This window comes from Nansenia antarctica, assembly GCF_963989245.1.
Source record: "Nansenia antarctica genome assembly, chromosome: 7".
In the NCBI taxonomy this organism is placed as follows: domain Eukaryota; kingdom Metazoa; phylum Chordata; class Actinopteri; order Argentiniformes; family Microstomatidae; genus Nansenia; species Nansenia antarctica.
The window spans coordinates 29,618,997-29,631,111 of NC_137677.1; the positions used below are offsets into that span (position 1 = coordinate 29,618,997).

Genomic DNA, 12,115 nt, shown 5'->3' on the forward strand with positions numbered 1-12,115 from the left:
CAATCAGCTCGACCTTGTCTTCACCAGATCTTCCCACACTTCCAACCTTACCGTTACCCCTCTTCCAGTTTCTGATCACCACTTTATATCCTTCTCCCTTCCCCTCAAAACTTCCTCTTCCCTCTCAGCCTCTAACCACTTAAGACCCTCTCGTCGTAACCTACGTACCCTGTCCCCCAGCGCCCTCTCTTCTTCTGTCCTATCCTCCCTACCATCTGTCGAATCCTTCTCCCTTCTATCCACTGATGCGGCATCCTCAACCCTCCTGTCCGCTCTCACCTCATCCTTCGACACCCTCTGTCCACTAACCTTGAAGCCAGCTCGATCCTCTCCTCGAGCTCCCTGGCTCTCTGAAACGCTACATGCTTGTAGACTAGAGCTCAGAGCAGCTGAGAGGAAATGGAGAAAAACTGGCCTTTCTGATGACCTTAACCTCTATCACTCTCTCCTTGCCAACTACGCCTCCTCGGCATCAGCTGCTAAAACATCCTACTATCATTCAAAAATGCATTCTTCTGCCTCTAATCCTAGAAAACTGTTCTCCACTTTCTCTTCACTCCTTAATCCACCTCCTCCCCCTCCTCCTTCCTCCCTGTCCGCCGATGACTTTGTCACCTACTTTGAAAAAAAGGTGGACGACATCAGCAGCACCTTTCTCCCCCCACCGCTCCCTCCTCCCACTAACAATGCTAACACTGTTCCCACTAACAATGCTAACACCCCTTCCAAACTCTCCCCTCGACACTCGGTCTCTGGATTGTCATCTTTTTCCCCCCTCTCCCCCGATGAGATTCTCACACTTATCACATCAAAGCGGGCAACCACATGCCCTCTTGACCCCATCCTCTCCCCTCTTCTCCAATCCATTTCCGCCGACATCCTTCCTTACCTTACCACCCTAATCAACTCCTCCCTATCCACTGGATCTGTCCCAGCGGCCTTCAAAATAGCCAGAGTCAAGCCTCTCCTCAAGAAACCTACCCTTGACCCATCATCTGTCCACAATTACAGACCGGTATCCCTTCTCTCCTTCCCTTCCAAAACCCTTGAACGCGCGGCATCTAAACAACTGACTGACTATCTCCGGAAGATGGATCACTTAGACCCCCACCAATCCGGCTTCAAGGCTGGGCATTCCACTGAGACTGCGCTCCTTGCTGTCACGGAAGCCCTCCACTCTGCCCAAGCTTCCTCCCTCTCCTCTGTTCTCATTCTCCTTGACCTGTCTGCTGCCTTCGACACAGTCAATCACCAGATCCTTCTCTCCATCCTCTCAGACCTGGGCATCTCTGGCACCGCACACTCCTGGTTTTCTTCCTACCTGGCGGGCCGCTCCTACCAGGTGACCTGGAGAGAATCGCTATCTTCTCCACGAACCCTCTCCACTGGAGTTCCCCAGGGTTCCGTCCTAGGGCCCCTACTCTTCTCCCTCTACACCAAGTCTCTTGGCTCGGTAATCTCTTCACATGGGCTCTCCTACCACAGCTACGCAGACGACACTCAACTCTTCCTGTCCTTCCCCCCGTCTGATGTACACGTGGCAACCCGTATCTCTGCATGTCTTGCTGACATTTCAACATGGATGGCTGACCACCACCTCAAGCTCAATCTTAACAAGACCGAGCTCCTCTTCATCCCCGGGAAAGCCTGCCCTCTCCAAGACTTCTCCATCACAGTGGAGAACTCTACTGTAACGCCCTCCCTGACAGCCAAGAACCTTGGAGTGATCCTGGATAACCGACTATCCTGTGCGGAGAACATTGCAGCAACGGCTCGCTCCTGCAGATTCTTCCTCTACAACATCAGAAGGATACGACCATTCCTTACCAGAGAGGCAGCGCAACTCTTGACCCAGGCACTGGTCATCTCCCGCCTGGATTACTGCAATGTACTCCTGGCTGGGCTCCCCGCTTCAGCCATTAGACCTCTGCAGCTCATCCAGAATGCTGCTGCCCGGCTGGTATTCAACCTCCCCAAATACTCTCATGTCACCCCTCTCCTTCGCACCCTGCACTGGCTCCCGATAGCAGCTCGCATCAGATTCAAGACCCTGGTGCTTGCATACCAGGCAGCTAAAGGGACAGCCCCTGCCTACCTGAAGGAAATGGTAACCCCCCAAACCCCTGCCCGCTCACTCCGTTCCTCCACCTCGGCTGGCCGACTGGCCCCACCTCCTCTACACAGCAGTCGGGCTGCCCGATCACGTCTCTTCACAACACTGGCTCCCCGCTGGTGGAATGAGCTCCCCACGGCTGTCAGAACGGCAGAGTCACTACCCATCTTCCGTCGTAGACTGAAGACCCATCTCTTCAGGTTACATCTTAACTGCTCCTCCTGAGACATCTTCTGACCCTCACCACTACGTCTCCTAAAGACACCCGCTTTCCCCTTTACTGTGTCCCTAAGAACTTCTACTGCCCCCCTTGTACTGTTACTCAGTTTCTCCCCCCCAAAAAAAAAAAAGTTTTAGTTGAAGGCGATAATAGGGAGAAGGTTTTTCCTTCTATCAGTTTCCCCGGGCCCGAGCTAGAGTACTCTTCCTGCAACGAATAGTGGACTGCTGATTCACATGCTTAGTATTCAAATGTACTGATTGTAAGTCGCTTTGGAATAAGGCGTCTGCTAAATGCCAAAAATGTAAATGTAAATGTGTGCTAGGGGAGTGTGCTAGGGGAGTGTGCTAGGGGAGTGTGCTAGGGGAGTGTGCTAGGGGAGTGTACTAGGGGAGTGTGCTAGGGGAGTGTGCTAGGGGAGTGTGCTAGGGGAGTGTGCTAGGGGAGTGTGCTAGGGGGGGTGCTAGGGGAGTGTGCTAGGGGAGTGTTCGAGGGGGGGTGCTAGGGGAGTGTGCTAGGGGAGTGTGCTAGGGGGGGTGCTAGGGGAGTGTGCTAGGGGAGTGTGCTAGGGGGGGTGCTAGGGGAGTGTGCTAGGGGAGTGTTCTAGGGGGGGTGCTAGGGGAGTGTGCTAGGGGAGGTGCTAGGGGAGTGTGCTAGGGGGGGTGCTAGGGGAGTGTGCTAGGGGAGTGTACTAGGGGAGTGTACTAGGGGAGTGTACTAGGGGAGTGTGCTAGGGGAGTGTGCTAGGGGAGTGTGCTAGGGGAGTGTACTAGGGGAGTGTGCTAGGGGAGTGTGCTAGGGGAGTGTGCTAGGGGGGGTGCTCGGGGAGTGTGCTAGGGGAGGTGCTAGGGAGGGTGCTAGGGGGGTGTGCTAGGGGAGTGTGCTAGGGGAGTGTGCTAGGGGAGTGTGCTAGGGGAGTGTGCTAGGGGAGTGTGCTAGGGGAGTGTGCTAGGGGAGTGTACTAGGGGAGTGTGCTAGGGGAGTGTGCTAGGGGGGGTGCTAGGGGAGGTGCTAGGGGAGTGTGCTAGGGGGGTGTAGTAGGGGAGTGTGCTAGGGGAGTGTGCTAGGGGGGGCTCCTTGCCAGTCTCCTGCCGGCGTGCAGCTCTCTCCCTTCTCCCAAAAAAGGAGACCTATCTCTGATCAAGAACTGGCGACCTGTGGCCCTTTTATGTACAGACTATAAACTTTTGTCTAAGGTCCTAGCGAATAGGCTGAAAGACTATCTGGCTATTTTAATTCAAAAAGACCAATCATATTGTGTCCCGGACAGGTCCATAATGGACAACCTGTTTTTAATGAGAGATGTATTTGCTGTGTGTAAAATGTACGACCTAGATGTTGGTGTTTTATCTCTCGACCAGGAAAAGGCTTTTGACCGTGTTGACCATGTGTTTTTATTTTCTACTCTGAGGGCATTTGGTTTTCGGGAGGGTTTTATGGCATGGTTAGGACTACTGTATAATGGGGCATCTTGTATGGTTACGGTGGGGGGTGGTTTAAGTTGTCCAATTCCTGTTGAGAGGGGGATCAGACAGGGCTGTCCTATTTCGGGAATGCTATACTCTCTTGCAATAGAACCACTTTTAAATAGGCTCAGGAATGGGCTCACGGGGCTCGCCCTACCGGGGCTACCACAGAGCCCACCTTTGGTGGTGTCGGCATATGCTGACGACATTCATATTTTTATAAAGGAGCAGCGGGATGTGGATTTTTTAGTTGAGAGTTTAGGTTTTTATGAAAAGGCCTCATCTGCAAGAGTAAACTGGGAGAAGAGTGAGGCCTTGCAGGTAGGGCAGTGGCGGGAGAGGGCAGCCCCCAGTCTGCCAGGGGGTCTCAGGTGGGGAAGGGCAGGAATGAAAGTTTTAGGAATATTTTTAGGGACTGAGGATTTTAAGTTGCAGAACTGGGAGGGTATTGTGGAGAAGGTGTGTGCCAGATTGTCTAGGTGGAAGTGGCTACTGCCCCAGCTGTCCTATAGGGGGAGAGTTCTGGTCGTAAATAACTTGGTCGCCTCGACCTTATGGCACAGACTCATTGTTTTATCACCACCAAGGGGCCTAATCCAGGAGGTACAGAGGACTATTGTTAGTTTTTTCTGGTCTGGCCAGCACTGGCTAAAGGCCCCTGCATTGTACCTTCCAGTTGAGGAAGGGGGGCAGGGCCTTATCGATATTGCCAACAGGGTGAGGGCTTTCAGACTGCAGGCAGCGCAGAGGCTGCTGTACAACTTTGGGCTGAACTGGCAGGATACAGCTCGATTGTTGCTAAGGAGAGCTGGTCGCCTTGGCTACGATAAGCAGCTGTTCCTGCTACAGCCTGAGTTGGTGGACCTCACTGGGCTGACGCCCTTCTACCTGTCAATGCTGCAGGCATGGCAGGCCTTCGAGGTCCACCAGGACACAGCAACAACACCAGGGATGTGGTTGTTTGAGGTGCCACTGTTTTATAATGCCCTCATAAATACACCCATCTTGGCCTCTGCCAGCCTGCGGTCCAGCCTGAGAGAAGTTGGTTGTGTGAAGCTGGGCCACTTGATGAAGATGTCTGTGGGACAACTTTCAGAAAAAACTAACATTAGATCCTCTAGACTCCTGGAGAGGTTGGTGGAAGAGGTCTGTGCATCCCTGCCAGGGCTCCTAAGAGCATTTGTGTTTGACAACCGCACTCTGTCAGACCAATGGGATGTCTTTCCCCCATTAATGGTCTCTCCTGCTATTGGGGAGTGGCAGGAAGGAGGGGGATGCTTTCTGTCTTTTAAAACCCCAGAGTTGGGGGAAGTAAAAAAGCAATCTATTACACTTGTGTTAAAGTGTCACACCTACGCTCTTTGGCAGGGATGGAGGCATCGAGGTGGACTGAGTTTTTTCGTCCAGACTCTTCCCTGAAAGGCTGCTGGAGGTCCTTGTACAAGTCCCCCATTGATAAACGGACAGGTGACCTCCAGTGGAGGATTGTGCATGGGGCCATAGCCACAAATAGACATCTGGTGCACCTGGATCCCAGTGTAGGGGAGGGCTGCCCTTTTTGTTCAGGGGGGGAGTCCTGACAGCACCTTTTTATTCTGTCCCAGGCTTAATGAATGAATGGTCTTTATTGTCATTGCTATAGTACAGGTACCAAACAACGAAATTTAGGAGGGGTGGCTCCCCTGGTGTTAGGAAAGAAAAAAAATGCATAAGGGCATTAAGGGCCTTTTTAGACAGCTAGAGGAGTGGTTTCAGGGTTTGGGGACAGCCTTTTCTTTTAAGCTTTTTATTTATGGTCCACGGTACTCAGCTGCTAAGAGGTCTGTACATGTTTTACTTAATTGTTTATCAGGAGTGGCCAAACTGTCTATCTGGAAGACAAGAAACAACTGTATACAAGGTCAGGGGTCAGGGGACCAGTCCTGATGATGGTCAGAGGTCAGAGGTCAGGGGACCAGTCCTGATGACTGGGGGTTTGAACAAGGTCAGAGGTCAGTGGACCAGTCCTGATGACGGGGGGTTTGTACAAGGTCAGAGGTCAGTGGACCAGTCCTGATGATGGGGGGTTTGTACAAGGTCAGAGGTCAGTGGACCAGTCCTGATGACGGGGGGTTTGTACAAGGTCAGGGGTCAGTGGACCAGTCCTGATGATGGGGGGTTTGTACAAGGTCAGAGGTCAGTGGACCAGTCCTGATGATGGGGGGTTTGTACAAGGTCAGAGGTCAGTGGACCAGTCCTGATGATGGGGGGTTTGTACAAGGTCAGGGGTCAGTGGACCAGTCCTGATGACGGGGGGTTTGTACAAGGTCAGAGGTCAGTGGACCAGTCCTGATGACGGGGGGTTTGTACAAGGTCAGAGGTCAGGGGACCAGTCCTGATGACGGGGGGTTTGTACAAGGTCAGAGGTCAGGGGACCAGTCCTGATGACGGGGGGTTTGTACAAGGTCAGAGGTCAGTGGACCAGTCCTGATGACGGGGGGTTTGTACAAGGTCAGAGGTCAGTGGACCAGTCCTGATGACGGGGGGTTTGTACAAGGTCAGAGGTCAGTGGACCAGTCCTGATGACGGGGGGTTTGTACAAGGTCAGGGGTCAGTGGACCAGTCCTGATGATGGGGGGTTTGTACAAGGTCAGAGGTCAGTGGACCAGTCCTGATGATGGGGGGTTTGTACAAGGTCAGAGGTCAGTGGACCAGTCCTGATGATGGGGGGTTTGTACAAGGTCAGAGGTCAGTGGACCAGTCCTGATGATGGGGGGTTTGTACAAGGTCAGGGGTCAGTGGACCCAGTCCTGATGATGGGGGGTTTGTACAAGGTCAGGGGTCAGTGGACCCAGTCCTGATGACGGGGGGTTTGCTGGCAGCACGGCTCAGGCTGGAATTTGTGTATTATAAACTGACAGATAATATAGATGCTTTTATAAATGTGTGGGGTATTGGCGGGGTTTTGTGCTCAGTTGAGGAAGAGTTGCTTGTACTTAATTTTTAATACTTTAATTTTTTTAGTGTTTCTTGTTTTTAATGTTTGCAAGTTTGTTTCTTTTTGTTGTTGTTTTATATTCTATTTATGAAACGAGTGAATTTGCTTTGTATTTCTTCTGAAAGATGAATAAAGAAACCATTTAAACCTCTCTCTCTCTCTCCATCTCTCTCTGTCTCTTTCTCTGTCTCTCTCTCTCTCTCTCTCTCTCTCTCTCTGTCTCTCTCTCTCACTCCCCCTCTCTCCCTCTCTGTCTCTCTCTGTCTCTCTCTCTCTCTCTGTCTCTCTCTCTCTCTTTCTCTCTCTCTCTGTCTCTCTCTCTCTCTCTCTCTGTCTCTCTCTGTCTATCTCTCTCTCTCACTCCCCCTCTCTCTCTCTCTCTCTCTGTCTCTCTCTCCTGTAGTACCTCTTGGTGACCAGCAGGGGAGGTCAGCAGCACAGGCCGTCCGATGCAGACGTCAGCTGACCTCATGGCAGGAAGGCTCATCTGCACCAGGCCGCCCCTGCAGCCCCGTGGGACCTTGTCATCAGCTGGGAGGGCGGAGTTAGGAGAGAGGAGACGGCAGGGAGGGCGGAGTTAGGAGGTAGGAGACAGGAAGGAGGGGCGGAGTTAGGAGAGAGGAGACGGCAGGGAGGGCGGAGTTAGGAGGTAGGAGACAGGAGGGAGGGCGGAGTTAGGAGGTAGGAGACGGCAGGGAGGGGCGGAGTTAGGAGGTAGGAGACAGGAAGGAGGGGCGGAGTTAGGAGGTAGGAGACGGCAGGGAGGGGCGGAGTTAGGAGGTAGGAGACGGCAGGGAGGGCGGAGTTAGGAGAGAGGGGCAGAGTTAGGAGACAGCAGGGAGGGGCGGAGTTAGGAGGTAGGAGACAGGAGGGAGGGGCAGAGTTAGGAGACAGCAGGGAGGGGACAGGAGAGAGGGGCAGAGTTAGGAGACAGCAGGGAGGGGCGGAGTTAGGAGGTAGGAGACAGGAGGGAGGGGCGGAGTTAGGAGACAGGAGACAGGAGGGAGGGGCAGAGTTAGGAGGTAACGGAGGGGTCATGGAGGGGTCAGGTAACATAAAAGAAAGGTAACAACAAACCAACCACACTATGACTACTTGAACACTACCTGACTACTTGTCTAATGTATCATACTGTATCATAAAATTGCATTTCATCTTATTGTACTCTGCACAGCATTTTGCACTATTGATTCCACTGTAGTACGTCTACCATCACTTTATCACCTTATCACTGTATTATGACTTACTCTGCTCTGCTCTGTTACTGTGGTTGTGTATCTTGCTGCAACGGCAGTTTTGAAGAACCTGAGCCACAGAATGTCTGATCTGACATGGTCCTGTCTGGAGGAACATCTGATCTGACATGGTCCTGTCTGGAGGAACATCTGATCTGACATGGTCCTGTCTGGTCCTGACCTCCACCGCCAGACACATTCATACACACACACCTCCTACTGGACCAGCCATGAGGTCAGATATAAACTATGGGATGTATTACTGCTACTATGGCACCGCTATCTAGGGAGTCGGGACCACCTAAGACCAACAACACCAGCCCATCAGTGGACCTTCATCACACAGAGACATTAAAGCACTGTGATGTCCTGACTCTGTCTCTTTCTCTGTCTCTCTCTCTCTCTTTGTCTTTCCCTCTCTCTCTCTCTGTCTCTCTGTCTTTCTCTCTCTCTCTGTCTGTGTCTCTCTGTCTGTCTCTCTCTCTCTCTCTCTCTGTCTCTGTCTCTGTCTGTGTCTCTCTGTCTCTCTCTCTCTGTCTGTGTCTCTCTGTTTGTCTCTCTCTCTTTCTGTCTGTCTCTCTCTGTCCAGACTCAGTTAGGGTTAGGGTGAGGGTAATGGAGGTTAGGGTGAGGGTAATGGAGGTTAGGGTGAGGGTCTTACCTTTCTCCACAGGGTCGCTGACAGTGAACCAGCTGCTGGTCCCTCCCTCGTGTCCGGAGGTGAGCAGGCTGGGGGAGGAGGTGGAGGTCTGGGGGAGGCTGGGGGAGGAGGTGGAGGTCTCCCCCTCAGCCCCTCTCCTGGACTTGCTCTTGTTCTTCTTGGAGGACATGTGTCTGTTTCTGTTTCTGAGTCAGTCTGTCAACTCAGCTAACATGTGTACCCGTTAGTAAACATGTGTACCCGTTAGTAAACACGTGTACCCGTTAGTAAACACGTGTACCCGTTAGTAAACATGTGTACCCGTTTAAATGACTAAATAACTAAATGATGATTGTATAATGATGAAAGCACGTTGAGCTACGGAATAGTGATATAGAAATAGTAGTTATTATTATTATTATTATTATTACCGTTAGTAAACATGTGTACCGGCGTCACACTCGGCTGTGCATGGGGATGAAGATCCACTTCCTGGTTAAAGTTCAGCCCCGCCTCCATTACCGTAAACACCGTAGTCGAGGTGGTCGATTCGGAGATAGATTGCCTTAATTCCCGTAAAGACTACATACAGAGACACATACATGAACAAACCCTGAGATATCATGTTCGATGGAGCAGGTTCTGCATTTACCCAAACAGACACGACCTGTAACGAAGTAGTCGACAGTCTGCAAATGTTGCTGTCAGAGTTTTACGGTATTTATACAACTGTTGCCAGCTGATGTGATGTAACCAGTAGAAGGTCAGAGCAGCAGGGAACCTTCCTCACCTGATCTGTGTTTATTATATTATTATATTATTATATGATTATATTATTATTATATGATTATATGATTATATGATTATTATGGCAGCTTTGGGTTGCAGACTTCTCCCTCTGCTGAGACACGCGCTGCCTAACAGAACGGGCTGCCTCGCGCACACCGGGCTGTTACCGGGGGCAGCTCGAGCGTTCTCCCGGGCAGCACGGCGCCTGCAGCTACCGGGGACCCCCGTCCTACCGGAGACCCCCGTCCTCCCGGGGACAGTTGACCGGTTTGGCGGAGTGACGGTCAGCCTCGCGGACAGCGGCGTTCCTGCAGACATCAGTGAAGCTGCCTTCAGTCTGCTGCTGAGAGGTGTGTGTGTGCGTGTGTGTGTGTGTGTGTGTGTGTGTGTGTGTGTGTGTGTGTGTGTGTGTGCGTGCGTGCGTGCGTGTGTGTGTGTGTGTGTGTGTGTGTGAGAGTCTGTGAGTGTGTGTGTGTGTGTGTGTGTGTGTGTGTGTGTGTGTGTGTGTGTGAGTCTCTGTGTGTGTGTGTGTGTGTGTGTGTGTGTGTGTGTGTGAGTCTGTGTGTGTGTGTGTGTGGAGTGAGTGTATGTGTGTGCGTGTGTGTGTGTGTGTGTGTGAGTCGTGTGTGTGTGTGTGTGTGTGTGTGTGTGTGAGTGTGTGTGGAGTGTGTGTGAGAGTGTGAGTATGAGTGTGAGTGTGCGTGTGTGTGTGAGTGTGCGTGTGTGTGTGTGTGTGTGTGTCTGTGTGTGTGTGAGGGACACACATGCGTAGTATCACATTCATTTAGCATGTATAAACAATATAGCCAAAGCATGTTTGAATAGTGTTATAACCTAGTAATAGAACTGATAGTGTTATAACCTAGTAATAGAACTGATAGTGTTATAACCTAGTAATAGAGCTGATAGTGTTATAACCTAGTAATAGAACTGATAGTGTTATAACCTAGTAATAGAACTGGTTGGTAGTGTTATAGCCTAGTAATAACATGACAGGAGTCATGGTTCTTAACTATCAGACCAGGCTGTTAATAACAGACCAGGGTCAGACCAGGGTTAGACCAGGGTTAGACCAGGGTTAGACCAGGTTTAGACCAGGGTTAGACCAGGGTCAGACCAGGGTTAGACCAGGGTCAGACCAGGGTTAGACCAGGGTTAGACCAGGGTTAGACCAGGGTCAGACCAGGGTTAGACCAGGGTTAGACCAGGGTAAGGACCATGGTTAGACCAGGGTAAGGACCAGGGTTAGACCAGGTTAAGGACCATGGTTAGACCAGGGTTAGACCAGGGTAAGGACCAGGGTTAGACCAGGGTAAGGACCATGGTTAGAGCAGGGTTAGAGCAGGGTTAGACCAGGGTAAGGACCATGGTTAGACCAGGGTTAGAGCAGGGTTAGACCAGACGGTCGATCATTAACTAGGGCTGCACGATTTGGGGGGAAAATCGAATTGCGATTATTTGGACAGATATTGCGATTGCGATTTAATTTGCGATTTTTTTTTTTTTTTTAAAGGACGTTTTTGTAAAGTGTGGCCATATCTCCGGCTAGGAAGGTCGTATCAACGTGCAGTTTGTTTGTACGTCTTCAGGGGACTTAGAGGCTCCCTCCTCTAGCACCCCCACAGCCCGAGCTACGAGTGAAAGAACTAAACTTACATTGGGTTGCTTTAAAGTTGGGTTGCTTTAAAATCAAGCTTCAGATTAAAACATGTGATGGAGCATTACTAACCTGACTCAGGTGGTTTGTTTCACACAACCATCTAGGAAAGCTTAATTGGAAGCTGTTTGGAAAAGGGCAGGTACTTTCAAAAAATACTTGGCAGGTGATTGGATGAATCTGTCTATCACCTTCTATCATGGGCTAATTTCAGAGAGCATTACCACATGATACCATCAAACTGTTAACTGCTCTTATGCCATCAAACTGTTCTAATGCAAGGATGAGAACTTAAAAGATATGAATTGGAACAACATATTTATGTATGTGTTTTTTAAACAGCTGCCATTTTGTTTCTCTCAAGTGTCAAATTTTTTTTAACAATTCCAATATGAAAATAAAATAGGACCTTTCTACAAACAAGGTTATTTAATTATGGCTCAGGAGCAGCATCTAAATATTGCACATACTGCAATCAAGTTAAATAAAGTGATAATAAAAATGTCCAGTAAAAAAGAATAGGTCCTTTCTGTAAACATTGAAATAGATAAAGCTCTTCAACTCGTCGTAATGTAGGCCTATGTAAGTGCACGGCTCGACCGCAGATCGGTTGTTGTTGCATAGTACTCCACATGTTTCAGCTCCGTACGTGCGGGATGGAATCACATTATCTTTTATCCAGCGTTTGGATTAGTTTTTTAAACTCTTCGTTGCTCACAGTGTTAATAGACACCATGTCTTTAGCGAGGTAATGCGTGATGGAATTGGTTATTTCACGGTGCCTTCGTGAGCCCTTTTCATACGGGGTAACAGCCGCAAACGACTCTAAAACTCTAGTTTGCTTAACGTTAGACTGGGCTACGGGACTTTCACTTAACTCTCCGTCATAGAGCTGCCCGTGGTACTTTTTCAAGTGCTGATACAGGTTTGTGGCGTTGCGTCTGGATGTAGCGACTGTTCCACGACAGGTTGTGCCCAACACCTGCTTTTGTTGCACATCTGTCGTCCTAAACCCGAA

General features: G+C 50.5%; 2 protein-coding genes across 3 annotated transcripts in view; one reads left to right on the forward strand and one right to left on the reverse strand.

The window, feature by feature from the left end:
* afg2a (AFG2 AAA ATPase homolog A) overlaps positions 1–9,110 on the reverse strand; it is a 145,494-nt gene extending 136,384 nt beyond the window's left edge. Inside the window, exons 1-3 of the mRNA XM_080537348.1 lie at positions 9,083–9,110; positions 8,673–8,879; positions 7,183–7,307 (exon numbers count right to left, since the gene is read on the reverse strand). Of these exons, the coding sequence (XP_080393474.1) occupies positions 7,183–7,307; positions 8,673–8,841 (294 nt within the window). The 5' untranslated portion in view covers positions 8,842–8,879; positions 9,083–9,110. The remainder of the gene's footprint in view (positions 1–7,182; positions 7,308–8,672; positions 8,880–9,082) is intronic.
* A 308-nt stretch (positions 9,111–9,418) lies between these two features.
* The window catches only part of nudt6 (nudix (nucleoside diphosphate linked moiety X)-type motif 6), a 23,210-nt gene continuing 20,513 nt past the window's right edge, over positions 9,419–12,115 (forward strand). For both annotated transcript variants that reach the window (XM_080536487.1, XM_080536488.1), the window contains exon 1: positions 9,419–9,790. In XM_080536487.1, coding sequence (XP_080392613.1) covers positions 9,511–9,790 — 280 coding nt within the window. In that variant the 5' untranslated portion in view covers positions 9,419–9,510. The remainder of the gene's footprint in view (positions 9,791–12,115) is intronic.